The sequence below is a fragment of the Primulina tabacum genome, chromosome 12 (genome assembly GCF_025594145.1).
Source record: "Primulina tabacum isolate GXHZ01 chromosome 12, ASM2559414v2, whole genome shotgun sequence".
Taxonomy (NCBI): domain Eukaryota; kingdom Viridiplantae; phylum Streptophyta; class Magnoliopsida; order Lamiales; family Gesneriaceae; genus Primulina; species Primulina tabacum.
This window is the reverse complement of record NC_134561.1, coordinates 34,191,063-34,214,670: the sequence shown is the minus strand read 5'-3', so window position 1 is coordinate 34,214,670 and position 23,608 is coordinate 34,191,063. Positions and strand designations below refer to the sequence as shown.

General features: G+C 32.2%; 3 protein-coding genes across 6 annotated transcripts; all 3 read left to right on the top strand.

The window, feature by feature from the left end:
* The first annotated feature begins 13,743 nt into the window (after positions 1-13,743).
* LOC142520680 (rhazimal reductase 1-like) lies at positions 13,744-16,695 on the top strand. Its single transcript, XM_075623768.1, has 4 exons — positions 13,744-14,147; positions 15,072-15,315; positions 15,422-15,601; positions 15,981-16,695. The coding sequence occupies exons 1-4, from the start codon at positions 13,825-13,827 to the stop codon at positions 16,203-16,205; spliced, it is 972 nt and encodes a 323-aa protein (XP_075479883.1). The 5' UTR covers positions 13,744-13,824; the 3' UTR covers positions 16,206-16,695.
* A 349-nt stretch (positions 16,696-17,044) lies between these two features.
* On the top strand, positions 17,045-20,524 carry LOC142520819 (uncharacterized). Of its 4 annotated transcripts, none has more exons than XM_075623968.1 (4): positions 17,045-18,211; positions 18,333-18,548; positions 18,665-19,728; positions 19,804-20,524. In XM_075623968.1, exons 3-4 carry the CDS (start codon positions 19,366-19,368, stop codon positions 20,371-20,373), a joined length of 933 nt encoding a protein of 310 aa, XP_075480083.1. In that variant the 5' UTR covers positions 17,045-18,211; positions 18,333-18,548; positions 18,665-19,365; the 3' UTR covers positions 20,374-20,524. The 4 variants fall into 4 exon arrangements, with proteins under 4 accessions (XP_075480083.1, XP_075480082.1, XP_075480081.1 ...); XM_075623967.1 differs by having other exon boundaries at positions 18,323-18,548; positions 18,725-19,728; XM_075623966.1 differs by having other exon boundaries at positions 18,323-18,548.
* On the top strand, positions 17,687-18,732 carry LOC142520373 (uncharacterized). The gene is made up of 3 exons (XM_075623364.1): positions 17,687-18,211; positions 18,323-18,548; positions 18,665-18,732. Exons 1-3 carry the CDS (start codon positions 17,687-17,689, stop codon positions 18,730-18,732), a joined length of 819 nt encoding a protein of 272 aa, XP_075479479.1.
* Positions 20,525-23,608: the final 3,084 nt, after the last annotated feature.

Below are 23,608 nucleotides of genomic sequence, written 5' to 3'. Positions count from 1 at the left end.
TTACACATTTAAGGAAGTCAAAGTAGAAACAAGTGTCTAAACGATAAGTTCAGGAAATCAGACATCATTCAGTCTAATGACCTAGGTAGTCTAAGGACCAAAGTAAGTACGCTGATGACTGAAAACTAGAACATGTGATATGAATTTCAAGTTATCATGATTGAAAATCCGAGGTTGAATAATTTGGTCCACACTTGAACCAAGTATTCAATTTCATTTGGAAAGTTGCAAGAAGGTCAAAAGCAACTAGTGAAAGAACTGGCTTAAGATTTTACAATGATTATTGTAATTCTTCCGAAGAAAATAATCAGATGTATCTGGAAAAAGTAAAATTTAAACTCTTAGATTTTGTTAGATACATAAACTTCAGCTACTCACACATATTAAAATTACCAAAATATAGCATAATATTTTAAAGTGTATCTACCCAATCTAAACACATTTTGGATCATAACATTAATTTTTTAAATAAATATTTTTTTTCCTACAATCGATTTGTGCATATTAAGTTCTTAATTATTTTAATATAATCTTTAAATATTTACTTAAAAATATTTAAAATAGAAAATATCATAAACCGGAAAAAAAAACTAATTTTTACGCAGACGAAAGGAAGGTCATGCATGCATGTATCCCTTAATTCAAGTCATCTTAAATAATAATTTGTTGGCCATTAAGAGGAAATGGAATTAAACTAGCTGATTATCGTCTATTTAGAGAATTAATTAGATGATTAAAAAATGTAATGTTTCATTAATCGAAGCAGCCAAAGAAAAAGAGAGCATGTTTCATAAGTTGTAATAAGGAATTATGTCAATTCTATTATTATTCGAGGGCCCGTTCAGAGACGCTACCAGCCTGAATTATTATTTCAATGTTCGATGAAATAAGGTATTTAATATTTAATATTAGTATATTATAATAATATTAATATGTTATGAACAATGTCAACATTTAAGAAAAATCTGTCTCGAGGGCATCTCCAACCCTATACCACACCATTTTGGTGTATGGATTATTTCTCCAATGGGACTGCGCTATTTTGCAGCACCATTTCTTCTGCGCCGCTTCAATTTTTTTTAAAATTTTTTGTTTTTTATTTATTATAAATATTTGTATTAAAGATTATAAATATTACTTAATGATAGTATAATATTTATTTTATTATTTTAATAATTAGATATTTAATCATAAAAATTAAAGAATAATAATTATGGACTTTTTTAAATATTTAATTACGTTAGTTATTAGTAATTAGGTAATAAAAGATAATAATTAATATATGTAAAATAAAAAGAATATTCGAGAATTTTTTGGTAAAAACTTGCGTGATTCGGTCTCACGGATCGTATTTTGTGAGACAGATATCTTATTTGGATCATTCATTAAAAAGTATTAATTTTTATGCTAAGAGTATTAATTTTTATTGTAAATATTGGTGTGGTTGACCCGTCTCAAAGATAAAGATTCATGAGACCGTCTCTTGTTTTTTGTGTAAGATTTGAAGTAAATGAGTTGAAGATGGATGTTGAATTTGGTGCAGAAATAGCACTATTTTGTGTGAAATTTGTACTAAAATAGATTTTGTGGTTGAAGATAACCTAATTGTGTATTTAAATATTATATATACTCGTATTAAATTTGTTACGAAAACAACTCGATATTAAATCATACGAAAGAACCCGATATTGCTCAGTTAGTTATGTTACGTTGATCAAAAAAATTTCGATTCATAATTTTCATTGATTTCTTTGTTTCGCAAATATGATTAACCTTCTTATTTACTAGTTGATGTTTTCCACATTTTATTTATCAAATTAATTATCTAACGAAAATACAATTATTCCAATAACAAATAATTTAAATTTAAAATTATTTTAACGCCAATTAAAACGGAATTATAAATAATAACAGTTAGGGAAAATAATTGATGCACCTTCATTTGTCATCTTTGTATATATTATATATATAAATAAATAAAATGTGGGGAATATAAATTTATTATGTTATTAATGTAAAAAAGTCAGCAACGATTGATGGTTAACAGGTGGAATATTAGACACAATATTTTGTGTTTCCTCGGTTCTTATTTGCTAGGACAGCCTATTTATTTTTTTAATTATTACAAGTTGACTTTGAGAAGTTAAATTTAAATTGAAAATAGGTTTTGGTTGATATTTTTGGAGTATCAATTAAATTTACATAAATATTGTTATGATCGGAAATTAAATTAGAAGGAAATGAATAAATAATTTCAACAAAATTTACAAATATTTCGCCTGGGTTAGCAACATTGAAATGAAATTCTTGTCAGTCGGATTCTCAGTAAGTCAACAGTGAAAACTATGCGAAAATAGACTGACTGAATCTATATTGAAAATCGATTGGATTATCAAATCGAAAGAAAATTCAGATAGACTGAAATGTAAATCGGCAAATGTTTTGTTTTTGAATATTCTAAAACTTCAATACTTCTATGTCATCCCTTCTTTCTTACGGAAAGTTTGTACTAAAAGTATTACTTATCACTGTCTAACTGAAACTCTTAGTTAACTTCAATATTAATCAAATGAGAAGTAATATTTCTTACTATCAATTACAATGATTTCACAAAGAAATTCTAAGCACAAATTAATACTCAATTGATCATATTATAACTTATCAGTGTATGCTTGCTTTGATTAGTTTGCCTGACAGAAAACCTTTCAAGAAATTCAGGAATTCGAAGAACGGAGAGATTTAAAAACTTGTCTAACTGATCTACGTATAGGCTTCATCTGCAAGGGTCATACTTTTAAATCACATATCCATTACAAAATACAGATGTTGTTGTTGCCATCGTCATTTTCCGACTGATTCTGGTAGTGCGCATGAATTATGACATTAAGTTGGGAATCAGTGACTATTAGTACAGAAAACTTTATCTGATATTTCAACTGAGCTCTGATTCTTAATCACTGAGTATACTGATAATCTTCAAAGAATATTTGCATTTGGCCTGACTGATCGACTGAAAATAGATTGCTATCAGTCGGGCTCCATCATTTGTCATATGATTAGTTTTCCTATCAGCACCCCTTTTTGCACTATCAGTTTTGATCGGTAGTCAGTTGGACTCTGATTGATTTAGAAAACTATTGCTCGGGAATATTCAGTTTAGTTAGGCTATGTAATTATCTACTGGAACAACAACCTTGTTAAATCACCAAAACTAAAATGTTCAATTTTCCTCTTTTTGGCGTTTGACAAAAATATGCCCTTGAATTAAAATAATAAATTCATAAATAAGAAGTGAATTTACAACTTGATTGAATTGCCAAATATAAAAATTTTGTTCCCTAAGCACTATCTCTTATGATAATCTTTCTGAGATATAGAGTGCTTGTCAGTTGGTTTTTTAGACTAGTCGGTTGGCTCCGACTGTTCTTTCTTATAAGCCTGACCAGAGGAGCATTCAGTAACCTTCTTTTCTTCTCTTTTTTTTTCAACACCTCGGTTTGACCAGTCATGTGCTTCAAACATCCATTGTCCAAGTACAAAACTGAATTTTTCAGCTCTTGTCCTTTGTTGTTATGCATTCACAAAATAAATCAACTGGTACCCAATCCTATTTGGGTCAAATGGGATTAATTCTTTAGGAACTCACACTTGGATCAGCCTAAATGGTCAACCACTCTGTTTGTTCAACAAGGGTTGTGCAAAATTATGTGTGTGCAATTCTTGGTGTGTCTGTGCATGTGGTGTTATGTGAGTGTTGGAAATAAAATATTGTTTAGCATTTCTGTTATCATTGGTCTTAATGTATCTCTTCTTAACAATCTTGCAGTTATAGTATTGATATGGCTTAGCCTTCATTGAGTTATGTCTTGACTAACTGAATCTCTGATAAGACCAGTTGAGCTTGACAGATGAACTCTTTGGTGTTTACCCAATACCAAAATTTTTGTCTTTATTCAACAGTATGATATGTTTCTCAAATTGATCAGTAGGCTTCTAATATTTATATATCGTACTGGACTTCACAAAGTGAATATATTTTCTTTTGCACATGTTCATCTTTGATTGAGTGATGCTGTTAGTGGAGTTGCTATCATTACCGTTGAAGCCGAGACTATTTTTATCTCCTGAGTTCCAACCAACCATTTCACGAAGTGAAATAGGATACGGCTAGCTCCTACATTTTCCCAAGGCTCACTGAAGACTTGTTCCAAATGCTAATCAGTTCAATTAATTTCTTATTCTCATAAATAAGCTGCTGAAGTTCATTCAATAATCTTTCATTCTCAGTTTTAAACTTTGTAACTTCTGTCGTAATACATAACACTTCACCTGACTGTTTCCAATTTGGCTCGGTATCATTATCAGTTAGGCTTGCTTTCACTCCCTCAAATGATTGAGAAAGTCTCTTGTACTTTATTAGCATATCATTGAGTGTAGTGATGAGATAATCTCATGTAAAATCAACGGAGCTAAGAGTCAAATATCAGATCATAGGTAGATTCCTACTCAGCATCGAACATAAGGGACTATACCACATCTTCATCAATTTCACTGGTGGAACATTCTGACTCAGATGAGTCAGTCTCATAATCATCCCACCTAGCTTTGTTGTCCTCAACCACCAATACCTTCTAGACTCTTTTCTTCTTAAATAACCTCATGTCATCCTAGGACTTATTCTTTTTATCATGATATCAACCTTCGTTGTTAGTTGTCTTTTCTCATCCTTCTTCCACTAAGGACAGTTGTCTATGAAATGCAATAGATGGCTATGAAATGCCCAAATTTTTCACAATTGAAGCACGCATTGTCCTCCTCAGTAAACTTTTTCTTGTGATGATTGTGTTTGCTTTGGTTTTGGAAATTGCCCGGGTTATTCCTGAAGTATTTGCAAAATTTAATCACCATCATTCCTTGTTTTTTGTTCGAATTCATATGGCTCAAAGTCTGCAAATAGATCGTGAAGTTCAAGCTTGTTAAGGTATTTTGATCCTAGGATATCCATTGTTTTGACATCACTCTTGGGTGTGCACCCTTTTCACTTTCAAGGCTACTTCTCTATTTTCATATTCTTTGACAAGAGCAGCCACCTCAATTATGATATTGTTGGCTCTCTCATCAAAGTCTGACATAGACTCCCCTGCCTCATCTTGATGCCATCGAATTTTTGTATAGGAACATACAAATTTTTTTTTTCATTTTATCATGTTCTTTGCATAATTGTATGAATTTTTTCCATATATCCTTGGTAGTAGGATACATATTGATCTTACTGAAAGTATTTTTGTCCAGTGTTTTGTACAGAATGTCCTTAGCCGCATTGTGTACATTTTCTTTCTTCTTGTCTTCACAGGTCTATTCCATTATGGGCTTTTCGATTATTCATTGAGCGCCATCTCTAACTGCAATGACAATATTTGCTTTCAAAATCTTCATCGATCCATCGTTAATGGTAAACCAAATGTCATTATCTTGTGCAGCTAAGTGGGCTGTCATTCTAATCTTCCAATCGTCAAAATTTTCCATGTAGAACATTGAGATTATGCTAAATGAGGCCATTTGATTGAATAATATTTAGAAACAAGAATTAATGTGCTCTGATACCATTTTTCACGATCGTAGATTAATTTAGAGGTGGGTGAATAAATAATCCCAACAAAATTTACAAATATTTTGGTGTAGTTAGCAACACTAAAATGAAATTCTTGTCAGTCGAGTTCTTAGTAAATAAACAATGAAAACTATACGAAATAGACTGATTGAATCGGTATGAAAAAAAATGGTTTATATAAAAAATTATTTGGGCTATCAAATGGAAAGTAAATGCAGATAGACTTAAATGTAAATTGGCACATGTTTATTTTTGGATGTTCAGAGATGTCAATAATCCTAAGTCTCTTTTTCTTCTTTGCAAAAAGATTACAATCAAAGACTTTGACAATTACAAAAAATTTGAAATCACTCATTTCGGAGACTTCAATACTCCTATGTCTCCTCCTCTTCCATATAGAAGATTACACTAAAAGACTTTGATAATTACAAAAGATTTGAAATTACTCACTTCAGTATGACTTATCACTGCCTAAATGAAACTCTTAGAAAAATTCAATCTAAATCAAATGACCAGTTAGACTTCTTATTCTCAATTACAAGGATTTCACAAAGAAATTCTAAACAAAAATTGATCCTAAGTTGATTACATTATAACTTATCAATGTATGCTTGTTTTGATCAATTTGGCTCACATAAATCTTTTGGAGAAATTCAGGAGTTCAAAGAATTCAGAGATTTAAAAGCTTGTCTAACCAATCTATTTATAAACTTCATCTGCAACAGTCATATTTTTAAATCATATATCTGTTTCTAAATACAAATACCATTATTGTCGCGTCATCGTTATTTCTGACAAATTCTAGTAGTGAACATAAATTCTGATATTCTGTTGGGAATCAATGATCGTTAGTACGAAAAACTTTTTTCGATATTTCAGCTGGGCTCTGATTCTTAATCACTAAGTATATTGTTAATCCTCAAAAATGTTTGGATTCGGGTTGTCTAATCGACTGAAAATAGAATGCTAGTAGTTGGGCTCCATAAGTTGTTCTTTGATTAATTTGCCTATTAGTACCCTTTTTTACACTATCAGTTTGGCTTAGTAGTCAGTTGGTCTCATATTGACTTATAAAATTTTTTCTCATGAATATTCGGTTTAATTTTTGAATTCAGTTTAATTAGGCTACGTAATTATCAATTGGATCAATACCCTTGTTAAATCGTCAAAACTAAAATATTTTAACAAATATATTTTAAATTATATGATTAGAGTTGTTTTAAAAAAATTGTAATGATTTAAAACTTATAATTAAAATTTAAATAAGAACTTAAATGAATCAGAAAACTAAAAGCCGAATTTTCTAACTTGTGAGTTTTTCCCCATACATAAAAAATGTATACCCGAACATTCTATTTTTTGAATTTTTTTTTCTACGAAAATTATTTTTTCCACAAAACGCATTATATTTGAAAATTGAGCAGGTCACATAAATGTGTCCTAAAACATTTGAAAAAAATAAAAATATCATAATTTAAAATTAGAATTTTTGTGAAAGTATACACCAAATTTCCTCACAGACAACTTTAATTGCTGTACTAAAAAAAATTCATATTGGACTAATTTGATGAATTTATTTTTTTTAAAAAAATTAAATAACTATATATTCCCCCCAAAAAATTAAAGAACTATTCAGCCCACAAAAAAAAAATTAAAGAACTATTCAGCTCATAAAATTTATCAAAAACCGTCCAAATTGATCGAGTTGAACCGTATCACACCGTCAATCCGTCATGTTTAAATTATTTTACCAAAACCGTGGTTTAAAAATAAATTTAACACCACACCGTATAATATGGTGCACCGCATAATTAGAATAATTATTTTTTAAAATCATTTATCATATATTATATTATAATTTTATACTTAACCTAAAATAATCATTAAACAAAACCTAATTATATTAGATATAGAAACATAGTTAGTAAAATTTTTTTACAAGTTTATGCAATTTTCGAAATGGAAGATTCCACATTTCTTATACTGGAATTGGCTAGAACTGTCGAGTTGGAATATAATTTAATTTTAAATATAGATATTTTATTATATTCAATCAAATATAATATATAAAAAAATATGCACTTTAAAATTCTCTACGTGATTTATTTTAATTCAAAAGTCTAGTTCAAATAAAACATTAGCATCCATAATGATACTCGCGGGAAATTTAGGGTCCAAATCTAACAAATGTACTAGTCCAGACGCATGTTTCAAAATTTGTTCCGAGCCTGAAATCACGAATAAGACCGTTAGAAAGGGGCCATGAAGGTGTCATGGCGTAGCCCCTCCGACATTCAAGTCAGAAACTGAGGATATAAGTGGAGAGCAGCTAAGGGTGCTGCTGAAAAATAAATGAAAGAATAAATCGTACACTCAAACTTGGTATTTATAGGAGAATACATTGGCCCTTCATGGGCCCCTCCACCTGGGTTAGGGATGAGCCGGGAGTTTAGGCCTGATTTGGATGGGCCCATCCATGGAATATCACGTAATAAAAAAAGATAATGATAATAATTCTACAAATTGAAACTTACATATAGTAAAAAGAGTATTGAAGAAATAAAGATTAATAATGCCATTAGATTTGTTGCTTCCAATCCTGCACACTTTGAGAAAATGGGAGACAAAATAGTGATCCTCGCCTTTTATAATCCTTTGGATAAATTCAAAATAAATATTTGATCTAACCTAAATAAACAATAAATAAAATATAATTTTACCATACTTTCCACTGATCGAAAAGACCTAAAACCGTACATAGATTTTTATACAAAAAAACTGCGATTAAAAAATATATTTCAAACCGAATTACACATAAAATCTAGTTTGAAATTTGTGAAAAAACCGCTCAAACCGCACCGTTATCACCTCTAACTCTTGGTTCCAGTGATACCTGAAGCTCGAATTTGGGACGAGATCTAGGGATTGAGACTTATATATCATCCTATCCACACATATTTTAACAAATCATTTATCTAAAATGGATTAAAAATCGTAAACAAACATAAACATAAAAAAAACAATTTTTTTTCCAGAATATTACTTGATACCTTGTAGATTTTATATTTCATATAAAAAATGAGTAGGTCTCTTCTGAGACGTTCTCACGAATCTTTATCTGTGAGACGAGTCAATCCTAAAAGTAATACTCTTAGCATAAAAAGTAATAATTTTTCATTGATGACCCAAATAAGAGACCTGTTTCACAAAATATCACCGATGAAATCGTCTCACACAAGTTTTTGCCATAAAAAAATTATCTTTTTTTAACACATTACTATTACATAATGTATTATAAAAAATCATTTGCATACAATAACAATTTGTCGATTGAAAAATTATTTGATTACTATTATTTATAATTATAAAAATTTTATCGTTAAATAATACTCTTTGATCTAAGCTAGAGGTCATATGTTCAACCTTTATATATTTGTTTGCTTTTTTATACAAGTTAAGCAAATCATTGAAAAATAAAAGTTACAAATTTTTTTCCCATTTTATTCCTCTTAATTCATTTAAAAAATTGTTGTATGTTTTCAAATATTTACATAAGGATATTTTAGTTTTAAAAAAAGAAAAAATTTTACTAAATGTAGAATTAGTAGGTCTCTTATGAGACGGTCGCATATATCTTTAATCATGAGACGGGTCAATAATGTTTATATTTATAATAAAAAACAATATTTTTTATGAGTAACTATAGAATATCAGTATCACAAAATTGACTCTTGATATAGTCTCATTGGATTTTTTTTAATACAGAATTTGACTATATATATTTAAGATAACCAAAAACGAAAATGGAGGTTATATAATTGAGATGGACGGAGTAATATTTAGATTTTATATTTTAGAGTACGTCTCTTGTCAGACGGTTTCACGAATCTTTATCTGTGAGACGGTTCAACCCTACCGATATTCACAATAAAAAGTAATACTCTTAGCATAATAAGTAATACCCTTACCGATATTCACAATAAAAAGTAATACTCTTAACATAAAAAGTAATTTTTTTCATGGATAACCAAAATAAGATATTCATCTCACAAAATACGATCCGTGAGACCATCAAACACAAGTTTTTATCTATATATATTATTAAAAATATGAATGATGCCTTCGCATGCAAAAATTAGTTTAAGAACATTCATTAATTGTCATTTACTGCAGATGGCACGTCTCGAAATTCTGTCCATTCAAATTCTAGCTGCGGCCATAATTAGAACATATGTGCTTGATAGCTATTAAATTCCCAAATTATTGGTAACATAAAATCAGAAATATAACATCTAATGGAGATTAATAAATTTTCCATTTTGAAATATTCGAAATGTGGTGTTTCAACTGACTATCCTATATAGTTTAATATACCTCAGTTGTTAATAATAATTTTTCTAAAGCGATAAATGATCGATAACAAAAAAATCATATTATTCAAGTTTTAGTTCAAAAAACCCGTACCAACAATATTTTTTTATGATGTGATAACTCAAAACATCCGCTCTTCGGTATACATTGAGTGAACTCTCAAACTAATCCAATAGTCTGTAAATCACAATAAGCAATAAATTCTCGATCTTATATAGAATCAATGTAAGAAATAAGACACTCAAATATTTTTTTCGAACCGCATGTAACAAAAAATTAATAATTAGTGAGATACTTCTTAGGACACTATATATCGTGGATATAGCAATGTATGTGTATATACATTTGTTTGTGTCTACGCGTGCGAGTGTTCGTTTGCGTGTGTGTTGCAGTTTGATATATATGTGTGCGCGTTCGCTCGCGCGCTCGCGCTCATGCTCGTGAGTGCTTCACATTTATGACATTTATGGGAGCACCCCATTTTCTTGCAAAACTTCAACCAAAATCGATCAAATAGACAGATATGCGTAGGTTAGAAAATGAGCAAAACCAACAAAAAGTAAAAGAGAAAAATTAATGCCACAATATACCTTTGCATGTTTAAAGTATCACAGAAATTAATTCAACAAATTTTCCCAACACCCACGTTAAAGCCAAAAACACCACACCCACTGTAAAAAAAGAAAAAGAAAAAGAAAGATATAATAAAGTTTCTTTATTCTCAACCAACCATTAAAATGGGAGGAATTATTGTGACATTAATGCATAATAAAATTATAAATTTAATTTTTTTATGTTAGAAAATAAATGTAATAAATATTATTTACATGTAATAATAATATTTTTTTTTTGAAGAAATTTTGAATCATAAACTTGGGAAACTTTGGGATTCTTTTTGAAGGAATTTATTTGAAGGGATTTGATTTAAGAATGAATATCAAAGTTACAATTATCTGGAGAGAATGAAATCATCTGCTCTATTTTGTGGAACATTTCCTGCTACATAAATATTAAATACATAGCTAGTATCTCTTTGCACGCGATACATACATCTATTCTATTTTATTAAGGATGAGGACATGATAGTAACTACCTAGTGGACACCAACTTTTTCTTCCAACTTTACCCTTATATAATACTAATATTACATTTTGTTTTTTGTTTTATTTTTAGAAAAATTTCAACACACAATTTTATTTATTTGTTTTTTTATTTCAACAATTCAACTATCAATTTAGTCCCTCCATAATTTGTCAAATTTCACTTTAGTTCATCAATAATGATAAAAAAGATCATATACACATGCATCGCGTGTGCATAATAACTAGTATATATTAAAAGTTTTGGGTATTAAATAATTTTTATATAAAAAGATATAGAGATTATATCGAAGTTAAAACTTTTGTTCAAAAAAGTATATTATTTTTTATAACTAATCATAATATTATTTTTAAAATAACTTTTAATATTAAGAATGATTGAAAATTTAAAACTTCATAATAATATATAAAGATAAATAAATAATTTATTGATATACAATAGTTATAGATTATCTAAAAAATTTATTGAAATAGGTTTGTATGATATTTTTGTTATATGAAAATTAAGTATTTTTGTAACTTGATGTGTTTTTTTGTAATCTAAAAAATTATACATTATGTTAGCTCATTCTTTTTTATAATAGTAGATATTATTATGATAATTTCAATTATATAAAATATTTACTTACCAAATAATTAAGATTAAAGCAATATATAAAATTGTGAATTGTCAATCTTAATCCATCGCAGGGGTGTATTGGTTATAGACTTTTAATAACTTTTATGGAGTTTAAAAGTCTAGATGTATTCAAACTAGACTTTTATATACTCCATATAAGTTTAATGGTATTCAATGTAAACTTTTGTAGAATTTTAAAAAGTCATGTGGTATTCAAACTTGACTTTTAAAAACTCTACAAAAGTCTATAGGTATTCAAAATGTCAATAGACTTTTAATGACTCTATGGAAATCTATTAAGTACAAGAATTATAGCCTAAGGTACAACAATAAATTGTCAACAAAAATCTTTGATTCAACCTAAAGATTTGGATGCAAATTTAATTGAAAAATCTCCCAAATTCAATACAAACTTTCATTCTTTTCTCATCTATTTATTTTTTCTTTTATTTGTACTTTTTAAAAACATAATTAAAATTTAATTTTTTTATTAATTATTATATAACATTTTATTTTTAATTATTTTCTTTAATTTTAGTTAATCTATATATTAAATGATTGTATAAGCAAATTCATACCGATACTATACCAAAATTTTCGGTATACCGAATCAAAAAAACCTTACATTTTAAAAAAATTTATAATTTATTGTTTTAAAATATTATATATTTTAAAATTTTTGTATATTTTTCCGGTATTTCGGTATATACCAAAATTTTCAAATTGGATATCGTTACCGTACCGAAAAATTTGGTATTGTTACCGTACCGTATCGAAATCTTCTGTATACTTAAAATTCGGTAAATTCAATATTTTTTTGTTATAGTAATCTCGGTATACCGAAAATTCGGTATTTTTTCCCACCCCTAACAGGGCTTGTATTGACATGTGCTATATTACACAATTTTCTTTGAAAGAAGTGTCAATTTGATGAATTTCAAATTGAACTAGATAATGAAGTTCAATTGTCTTAATCAGCACAAGTTTATGAAGGTGACGACTTTGATCAGTTATTTAATACTCAAAAACAACAACGAGCAAATGCTAATGCATGGAGGGATATCATAGCCAATGGAATGTAGAACGATATTGATCAAATTGTCAGTAATGACTAGATTTTTTTTATAAAAGACTACTCATTATTTTGAGTGTTCTTTTAATAAAATTTTATTATGAACTTATAAAAATATTATTCATTAATATGTTGAATTGGCATAAAGAATTGAAATTTTGATTTCAATAAATTGGATAGTTCATTTTTCGTTTTTCACAAATTAAATTGATTTAACTTTTAAGTAAGTAAAATTCATAAATAAAAAAAATAATTTAAAATTGAAGAGGTTATCTATGTCCAATAATTATTTAAAAAAATTAATAAAAAATAAATCACAATTATAAACTACAAAATTCACATAATTCTATGAAAAAGTTTACAAAAGTCTACAAAAATCTTCAAAAAAAGTATATAAGAGTCTATGAAATTTGTTTTACAATTCTATGAGATTCCACAAAAGTCAATAAAAATCTATCAACTCCACAAAAATCCATCATTTAAAAAAATCATTAAAAATCTTTGAAAGTATAGAATGAATACACTCTCCCCTTTTGTTGACATGGAGTATTTTCAAAAGTTTAAGTATCATGTGCAACGATACGATAAAAATATTATTTTTTTACTCAAATCAATATATATATTACACAATATTTTTTATAACATAATTAAAAAAATGATATTTTTGTCGTGAAAAACGACATTTTAGACATAAAAAATAATTTTTGGAGTTAAAAGAAAATAGTAGGTCTCATGTGAGACGGTCTCACAGATCTTTATCAACCCTATCGATATTCATAATAAAAAGTAATACTCTTAGCATAAAAAATAATATTTTTTCATGAATGATCCAAATAAGAGATATGTTTCATTAAATATAACTCATACGACCGTATCACATTAGTTTTTCCGAAAGAAAATTTCTTAACCCAGACGTCGCATTCCCGGATTTTTAAAAATTCTTTAAACAGAGAACATTTTTTGCTTTAAATATCCGCTCGTAACAACGTGTTCATTGTCCATACGATTTTTCTGAATCTGTTACATCAATTGATTAGGTCGAAGAAATTTCATGGAAAAAACAGAGTGCGCAGTTCCGGAAGTGATCTTGAATTCCGGCCACAAGATGCCAGGCCTGGGCTTTGGAACGGCGGCGCATCCGATGCCGCCGGTTCATCAGCTGACAACCGTCCTCGTGGAAGCAATCGCCGCCGGGTACCGCCACTTTGACACGGCCGCCATGTACGGGTCAGAGGAAGCCGTCGGCAGAGCGGTGGCCGCGGCTGTCGAATGTGGTCTGGTTAAGGATCGGAAGGAGATTTTCATCACCTCGAAGCTTTTCATAACAGATGCTCACGGTGATCTCGTGGTGCCGGCCCTCGAGAAAACACTCCGGTACTTGTTTCCTTTATTGCATGCTCTTTCATGGCGGCGGAGAAATTATAGGTCGCGGCTCATTTATTTATTTATTTTTAGTATATTTTTATGGATCCTATTATGGGAGAAAAAAAACAATTTTAGTCTTTTATTTCTTATGATACGATCAAATTTTACTTTTAATCTTTTTTTATCTACAATTTTGGTATTTTCATATATCGCAATACGTACATGTTCAATATTATTTCATCATATTCGATGAAACGAACTATTAAAATTTCAAAAAAAATTTATAAAAGATACTTTATTATTATTTTTTTGAAATTCAAACTTCTTAACTTGCTAATTTTCAATTGAGGAATTACAATCATCCATGATGATAGTGCTAATAAAATTAAGATTTAAATGAAAAATACGGAAACAAGTTTGTCGAAGAGCTGTTTTAACCAATATATGAGCAGTTCTAATTGTTTGTCTACTAGCATGTTCGATTTTGAGCTAACTTTAGTTCCTAACGAGTGCACCACGTAATGTGATAGTGACAACAAATTCATTGAGATTTAGTGAATCGGTGTGGATCGCATCGACTGATAATTTTGAGTCCGTCTCCACGATTATTTTGTTGTAACCCAAGTCTTTGATCCAACTTAGAGCCTCGTGAATTAATTTACAGTCTCGTAGATTGCAAGTACTTCTACTTCCTTTACAAGCAGTGATCCATGGTGAAAAATTAGTTCAGCAAATTAAAACTCAATTTCAAATGAAAAATATTTTTTTTTTCTTGAACTCTGTTTCTCACTAAAGCATAAACATTAATTCATTGCGCAATTATTGCATCTATTTATGATATATATACACATTCTAAACCATCCTAAATTTCAATTTCATATGTTAAATCTGTCACGAATTGAAATATTCTTAATAAGAAATATATTTATGAAGTAAGCTGGGGCAAGATTATGTGGACCTGTATCTGATACACTGGCCAGTAAGGATAAAGCAAACTGCTGATGCTTATAAACTAAGTGAAGAAGACATGCTTTTCTTCGATATGAAGGAGGTTTGGGAGGCCATGGAGGGGTGCTCTAAATTGGGTTTAGCCAAATCCATCGGCGTTAGCAATTTCAGCTGCGAAAAGCTCTCGAAACTGCTGCGAAATGCAACCATCCCACCAGCAGTTAACCAGGTAATTGTATGAGATTTCGGAGAACTTCGTAATATTGGAAATTTATGTGTGATATTTTTATTCGAAACTCGAAGATTTATTGAATCGTCACTCGACTGAGATTCAGGTTGAGATGAATGTAGCATGGCAGCAACGCAGAATGTTGGAGGTTTGTGAGGAGAAGAGGATTCATGTGTGTGCATGGTCTCCTCTTGGGGCAAATGGAGCTTTGTGGGGATCACAAGCAGTGATGCAGAATCCAATTCTCAAAGAAATTGCAGCTGCTAGGAACAAGACCAAAGCACAGGTGAGACTCAAAAAAAAAGGTTTATATTTTGTATGTTTAGTGTTTTTTTTCAATTGAAATACATGACGGTGTTGTCTGAATTATCAGACTACTCGAGCTCGAATCGAATAGTTCTTTTCAAGCTTTTACTCAACTCGAATAATTCTGACTTATCTGAGCTCGAGTATTAAATATTTTCTTACGAAAATTCCCTCCAAGTTTTTGAAAAATGAATATCAAAGTATGTCAATATCACTTTCACAAAATCAAACTCAAACATGATCAAAACTTGAGTCGAGCTTTGATAAAGTTTCTCACGAGCATTTTGACTCGGTTACAGCTCTTATCAATGAGATTCTTCGAATCAAACTTTTATTAATAGGTATAAATGAAAAATCAGGTGGCATTGAGATGGGTATACGAACAGGGAGCAGTCCCTCTAGTGAAGAGCTTCGACAGCGAGCGAATGAGACAGAATCTTCAAATTTTCGACTGGGAATTAACAGAAGAAGAAGCATGTAAGATTGGAAAGATACCGCAGGTAAGAGGATTCACAGGACAAAGATTTATATTCCCAAAAGGCCAATACAAATCAGTGGAAGAATTATGGGATGGAGAAGTGTGAACAAATTGAATGCACAGATATTCACATGAAACATATTTCCTAACATACATAAATTGAAAGGCAGACAAGATACAGTCGCGGACCATAAAGTTTAGTGCCATTTCCATGAATATTCTCTCATTTTGAAATTGGAAAAACAAAGTAAAACTGCTGTTTTCATCATACCAGATCCTATAATCTTCATCCAATTATTGTAAAAAGGTCGCATGTGTTTTTTCATATTGTTTAATGCATTGAATCGCATGAAAAAATTATGCCGTCCCCGTTGTAGCCATTGGATCAATACCAAGGGATGGTCGAACTAGCCGTAAATTTGGGAGTTTGGTTTAGATTAAAATGTTTGATGAAAGAATTGATTTTGATTTACTACTGATTGAGTAACTTTTGATTGGCTCTAATATTATTCACGACAATCTTGATTGTTTCTGTAGTCATTTACGGAACATGTTTCTGAGTTAGCTTAACTCTCTTGGTTGAGATTAAAATGTGGCTTGACTCTGATGTAAAACAATCTTTATTTTAATTTTACGTATTTTATCTAATTATGTTATTTACTTTATCTGTATATTATTGTAAGCGGCATAGATAAAGTATTTGAAATATACTATAGCATCATGAAGTCCACGAATCCAGTGAATTATGAGATTTATTAGACGCGTATTGTATATTCTAAATTCGTTCATAGTAGATTCATACAGTATGATATTTTCATCTCATATGTCCCGATTGAAATTTGAACGATTGATCGACTTGTCAATACCCCGATAAAATCCAATAACTATCCGAACATTTCCAAAGTATTCTATCTAATTTGTACTTAACTAGAAAAACTCTTTTATCTATTAAGGCCATGTTTGGTACTATGGATTATCGTTGGATTACGCTTTTAGTCAAACGTTTGGTTGGTTTTTAGGAGCACCAGTAATATCCATGGGCCCGGGAATTGAGCACTGTTGAAACGTGAAAATGCAAGAAAAGAATCCCAAACTGAAGATGGTATTGACAGTCCTATTTTGCACAGTAGAAGAGACAGGTTGTTTCATTTCCAAAACTACCCTTCGCCCTACTTTTAAACGTGATTTCTCTTTTCTCAATTTGTTTTCTTGTGTTGCAAATGGCCGCCGTCGTTGTTGGAGGAGGATAGTAAGTTCAATTCGTCGTTGCAAGTTGTCTCAGAAATCTTCACAAGTATCAGGTGAAATATCAATTCAAGAAAATATTTTTTTTCTTTCCACATCTGTTTGTCTTGGAACAAAATACTTATCTTTCGAACCTTTGTTGAAAGAAAATGTTGCTTTGCTTTCCACATATGTTTTTTTTGTTACAAATTAATTAGCTTTCGACCATTTTTGAAAGAAAATGTTGGTAGCTCATTTTTTGTTGAAGTTCGATTGTTGTAACTCTTGAATTTCGTCACCAACATTTTAAGTGCATTCCAACATTGATGCTTCAATCGTGCATTCAAAGTCTTCTATCACAAGATGGACATCAAACGTAGAAACCTTCTACTGGTTGTAATCGTACAACAACTGGTGTTTAGAAATTTATTGATGTTGTGTCTTCTAATCCGACCGCGTGCGAATGTGGTTGCCCATCGACGTCGTGCCACTCGTAATAGACTTGTTTCGTACAACATGACACAAAGAATCAATTCTCAATTTAGCCATTTGAATATGATTATTGATGCTGGTGATGTTCAATGTGTCTTGAACTTGAGAATGAACCGAAATGCCTTTGGAAGGTTGTGCTATCTTTTAATGCACTTAGGAGGACTAACAGATTCTCGGTATGTCCGCGTCCAAGAGAAGGTTGCAATGTTTTTGTCAATATTGGCACACCATAAAAAAAATCGGGTAACCAGTCACGACTACATGCGTAGTGGACAGACAGTCAGCGCACATTTTCATGAAGTTATGCGTGCATTGTTGAAGTTGTATACCTTACTTCTTGTGAAGCCTACACCTGTGGATGGGAACTGTGACAGCGATCCTTGGAAATGGTTTGAGGTATTATTGTGTTGAAATATTGTTTTGTTTTTTTCCGTTGTCGCTCGAATGTCTTCGCCTTAAACAAGTAATTGGTTAACAGTTACTAACCTCGTTTCATAAGTGTTAAAGGGTTGTCTAGGTGCGTTGGATGGCACTCATATCGGCGTACACGTTCCTGCCAGAGACAAAGCCAAATATAGAAGCAGAAAAGGAATTATTTCGGTTAACGTGTTGGGGGTTTGTGATCGAAATATGAACTTCATTTACGCTCTTACTGGATGGGAGGGATCTGCCGCTGATGCAAGGGTTTTAAGAGATGCATTGACTCGGGATGATGCATTCAAGGTTCCAAGAGGTTATGTGTGAATAACTTTTACGTGTACTTGCATCTTTTTCTGTAGATATGCCAACATTTACCATAATCAAAAGTTTATCGTGATAATGATTTTTTGAGACTTAATCATTGTGCAGGTTGTTATTATCTTTGTGACAATGGCTACGCTAATGTGGAAGGTTTCTTGACTCGTACAGACGAGTAAGATATCATAGGGATGCTTGGGGCAATCGTGCATCCGCACCACAAGATCACAAGGAGTTATTCAATTGGAGGCATTCACAAGCAAGAAACATTATTGAAAGAGCATTTTGTTTGTTGAAAAAGAGATGGGCTATTCTTCGAAGTCATTCGTTTTACCCCTTGCATGTCCAAAACCAAATAATTCTTGCTTGCATTCTACTACATAATGTCATCCATAATCAAATGCCCGACGATCCTTTAGATGAATATGATGAAGAAGTTGGCAATCCCATTAATGATACACAGAATGAGTATATAAGCAGTTTTGAGTCGTCCAACGAGTGGGTTAATTGGCGAGATCAATGCGCAATGTCCATGTGGAACAACTACAATTAACGTTTTTTAAATGTATTAAGTGCTTGTCGACAGTTGCACATCTTTATATTGTTTATGTTGCTGTCGTTGTTGTTTTCATATCAAGTAGTGTAATTGACGAATCTTTTTTCCAAGCTCATTGTTCGTGCAACTGAAAGATTTGAATGTTACGGTCTCGGCTCTAGTTTTCACCATTTTAACTTTTTTCGCTGACTATTACTACATGCACTTATAATGTTGATTTCATGACAGAATAAGTCCACTCAGATTTCCTGTACTCATGGATAGTGTAGCAACTTCTGGTAGCGGTAGTGCGAGGTGCAAGAAAGCGGACAAGACACGGCGAAGTTGGAGTGGCCAGGAAGAAGATGTTCTAATACAGTCGCTGAAAGAAGTTATGACAAAGGGTTGGAAAAGTGAGAATGGTTTTAAAGCGGGTTACTTGACGTTGTTGGAGAATGCAATGCATACAGCAATACCAGGAACAAATATACGTGGTAATCCTCATATTAATTCAAAAATACATGTGTGGAAGAAAACATATAGTACGTTGGTGACGTTGTTATCCAAGAGTGGAGTCGGTTGGAATGATACTGACAAGACGATCGATGCTACAGACGAGACTTGGAAATCAATTGTGAAGGTATGTATTGTATAGTACTCTGACCTTGATTTACACAAGTCCACTGATCACTCATTCACTTGATCATTGATGCAGCATGACCCAAGTTTTAGACCAATGCGGCATAAGCAGTGGATGCATTTCAATGATTGGACTGAAATCTTTGGAAACGATCGAGCTATTGGGGAGCATTCAAAGAATTTTGAGAATGCGTTACAACAAGTTCTTAAACTTGATGAAGAACTTCCCAACATAGAGTTCATTGGAGAGACACGTACATTTAACCCTTTCGATGTTGCTGATGATTCGATATCTGAAACGCATACACCAACGTCTAAGACAAATGTAGGTACGTCTTCTAAAAGCAAGAAAAGGAAGCACACGAGCTTGCATGATGAATCAATAGTCGAAGCAATCAACAATCTCGCTCACATAACCAAAGACACGATGACACAATTGATCAAGGAAATTAACGCGGAGGACAAAATCTCGGATGTTCAAGATACGGTTTTGGATGCATTGCAGGGTCTTACCGACCTTTCAGAAGATGAACAAGTTGCCGCAGCTAAGTTGTTGTTCAACAACCACAACGAATTGGCACTATTCAAAAGACTTGGCGACCGTGGAAGGATGTGCTTGGTTAAGAGGTTGTTGCGTGGTGATTAATGCTTACAGTTATAAGTGTGTTTTTGAACAATGTTTTTTGAATTCGTAATCTACCACAACTTAGTTCTTTGTAGTGGTTCATGAAAGGGATGTTGTGATTTTGGATTTTGCGTATGTACTATCTTTTTTTTGGGAACAAAAAGTGATTGAATTACAACTAATTTTCAATCTATGTTATATGCTCTATTTTCTTACATACACTACTACAATTCCAATGACTTTTATTACTTACGCTTGTGCACTTTCAAATAGATTCTAGTATTTGCCTACAATATAACTTCATGTAACAAATTCGAACATTCCCAAGTGTCTGAAAGGGATCGATTTTAGGTGACCAAAAGCGCAACGGAAGTTCAAAATATTGATTTTTAACAAGAAAATTTCGGCCACCTATATACTAGTGTTGTAGCATATACAAAACCACAACTATGACATTCATAGGATGTAAAGAAATCATACATATCAACCTCTTGAGGTTGATGATGGCTCCAACTAAGGTGTAAACACCTTAGCTCTTGTATGGCAAGAACTTCTACAAGCTTCCAAAGAGCACTCCTTGCTCTAAAATAAAGCCCACCACCAACTAGGTAGATCCCCTCATATTTTGCACTAGAAAAATATGAGGATTTTTCTTTGAAAAGTATATGAATTCCTCAACAATTAAAGAACAAAAGGAGAGAAAAATTGCAAGGTGAATTCCTCCTAAATTTCGGCCATATCATGCAAGAATGAAGGGGAAGGAGACTAGTCTTGGTAGTGTAAAAAGCTAAAACCACTTTTAGCATGCCAAGCCTTGATTGTTGAAAAAGATGTCTCCCAACTCTTCATCTCCCATGCATGCAATTTGACTTGGGCTTGTAACAATTACAAGGCTCATGGACTTTATTTAAATGTCCAAACATATTTGACTTCCATTTAAAGTTTACTTGATTTTACTCAAGCCCACTAGTTTAATAATTATTTCTAATTGGGCTCTACAAGGCCCAATGTTATTTAATTAATTCAACACTTGAATTAATTTAATTATTTGGACTCTACTAGGCCCACTAGTGTTTAATTAATTCAACACTTGAATTAATTTAATTTAGTCAATAATAATGTTTATGAAAATCACAATTTTTAAATACATTATCTATTTGGCCAACTTTTAATTTAGGAACAACTCCATAAATTAAAAGTTACATTTCCCTCATAGAACTCATACTTCTATTTTTCCTTACGCTTATAAACTCATTTATAAGCCGTTCAACACATTGAACTATTTTACTTCTCAACGGGATCTAGAAAGCTAGTACTTGTGTGGCCCTCAATGGTTCATTGATACAACTAGCCGTGGGTTCACATCTCCATGTGATTCGGACTAAACATGTCCTTATACGAGCATACCCCAATTGCTCCATTCTTACTTATCAACTCATTGATAACAAGAATGTCAGAACTCAAGTCTGATAGTACCCAACCAATCATGTTAAACGCCTAGCAGCATCGCTTACATGATTCCCTAGGTATCAAATGATAGTGTCTGCAAGAATCATTCAATTATGGTTAGCGTACATTACGGTCCCTTCAACTCATATATCCCGACCGATTCGACAACCATTGGTTATCGAGAGTTGTCAATGAATCGATACTATGTGTCATGTCGTAGTTGCATCGATGGTGTAATCTATGAAACCCTTTTCATAATTACCACCATACTCTGATCAGAGATTTCAACCTACATACACATGAGAACACATAGGATATCCATACCCGAAGGTAAGCGGTGAATCCCCGACTACAATGCATCGACTCCTATATGTTTCGACAGAACACCCAACCTTGCCACCTGATGACCCCATGAGAGTCGGTAAACAAGTCAAAGTGTAATTCTAGCACATAGAGTCTCAATGTTGTCCCGGGTCATAAGGACTAATGGTGTATAACCATAAACTAGGACGTTTCCACTCGATAAGTGAGAACCACTTGGAAAGTCCTTTATGGGGGGTTGTTCAGTGCACTCTACCAGGAGCACCTATCTGCATGCTCGGACATCACAATGTCCCCTACCAATGAAACACGGTACTCACATCGCAGATACTAGTCTCGAACTCGAGCGGCCTATATCCTTCTTAGCGGCGGCTGAATCGACTAGGAACTGTTTAGAATATACAGTATTCCAAATATGAGTTTCATGATACTCATCATATGAGCATCTTATATTCTTTCTACTATTTGTATATTCAAGGGCTTTATCTATGCAACTAGCATGGGTATTCAGATAAAGATGTGCCAATAATAATTTCAAATATTATTAAAATAAAGATTGTTTATACATAGAGTTTCATTGTGAACACTCGGCCAACACTTGGCTCGACGGGCACCTACTTTAACAATCTCCCACTTGCACTAGAGCCAACTACCCATATGCTTCAAACCCATCGATTCGCGAAGCTTCTCGAATAATGGTCCAGGTAAAGGCTTAGTTAGTGGATCAGAAACATTATCTGCAGAGCCGACTTTGTCAATCGAGATATCTCCTCTTTCCACAATCTCTCAGAGGATGTGGTACTTTCTTAATACGTGTTTGGATTTCTGATGAGACCTTGGCTCCTTTGCTTGAGATATAGCTCCCGTGTTGTCACACAACACCGGGACAGGAGCAACTCTATTAGGAATGACGTCCAACTCTTGGACGAAATTCTTTATCCAAACAGCCTCCTTTGCTGCATTTGATGCAGCAATGTATTCAGCCTCAGTGGTGGAATCCGCACTACTGTCTTGCTTGGAACACTTCCAAGAGACAGCAGCACCATTGAGCATGAATACGAACCCAGCGGTTGACTTCGAGTCATCGATATCGCTTTGGAAGCTAGAGTCGGTATAGCCTTCCAATTTCAGTTCTCTACCCCCGTAGACCAAGAACAACTTATTGGTCCTTCTCAAATACTTGAGGATGTCTTTCACAGCTTTCCAGTGTGGAAGATCAGGGTTCGATTGATATCTACTCACTACACTTAGTGCAAAAGCCACGTCAGGACGTGTAGATATCATCTCATACATGATGCTACCAATCGCAGATGCATAAGAAATGCGTGTCATCGTCGCTATCTCTGCATCAGTCTTGAGAGACATAGACTTGGATAGGGACACGCCATGACACATTGGTAGATGTCCTCTCTTGGACTCATCCATCGAGAACCGCTTCACGATGGTATCAATGTATGTGGATTGGGTGAGACCAAGCAATCTTTTT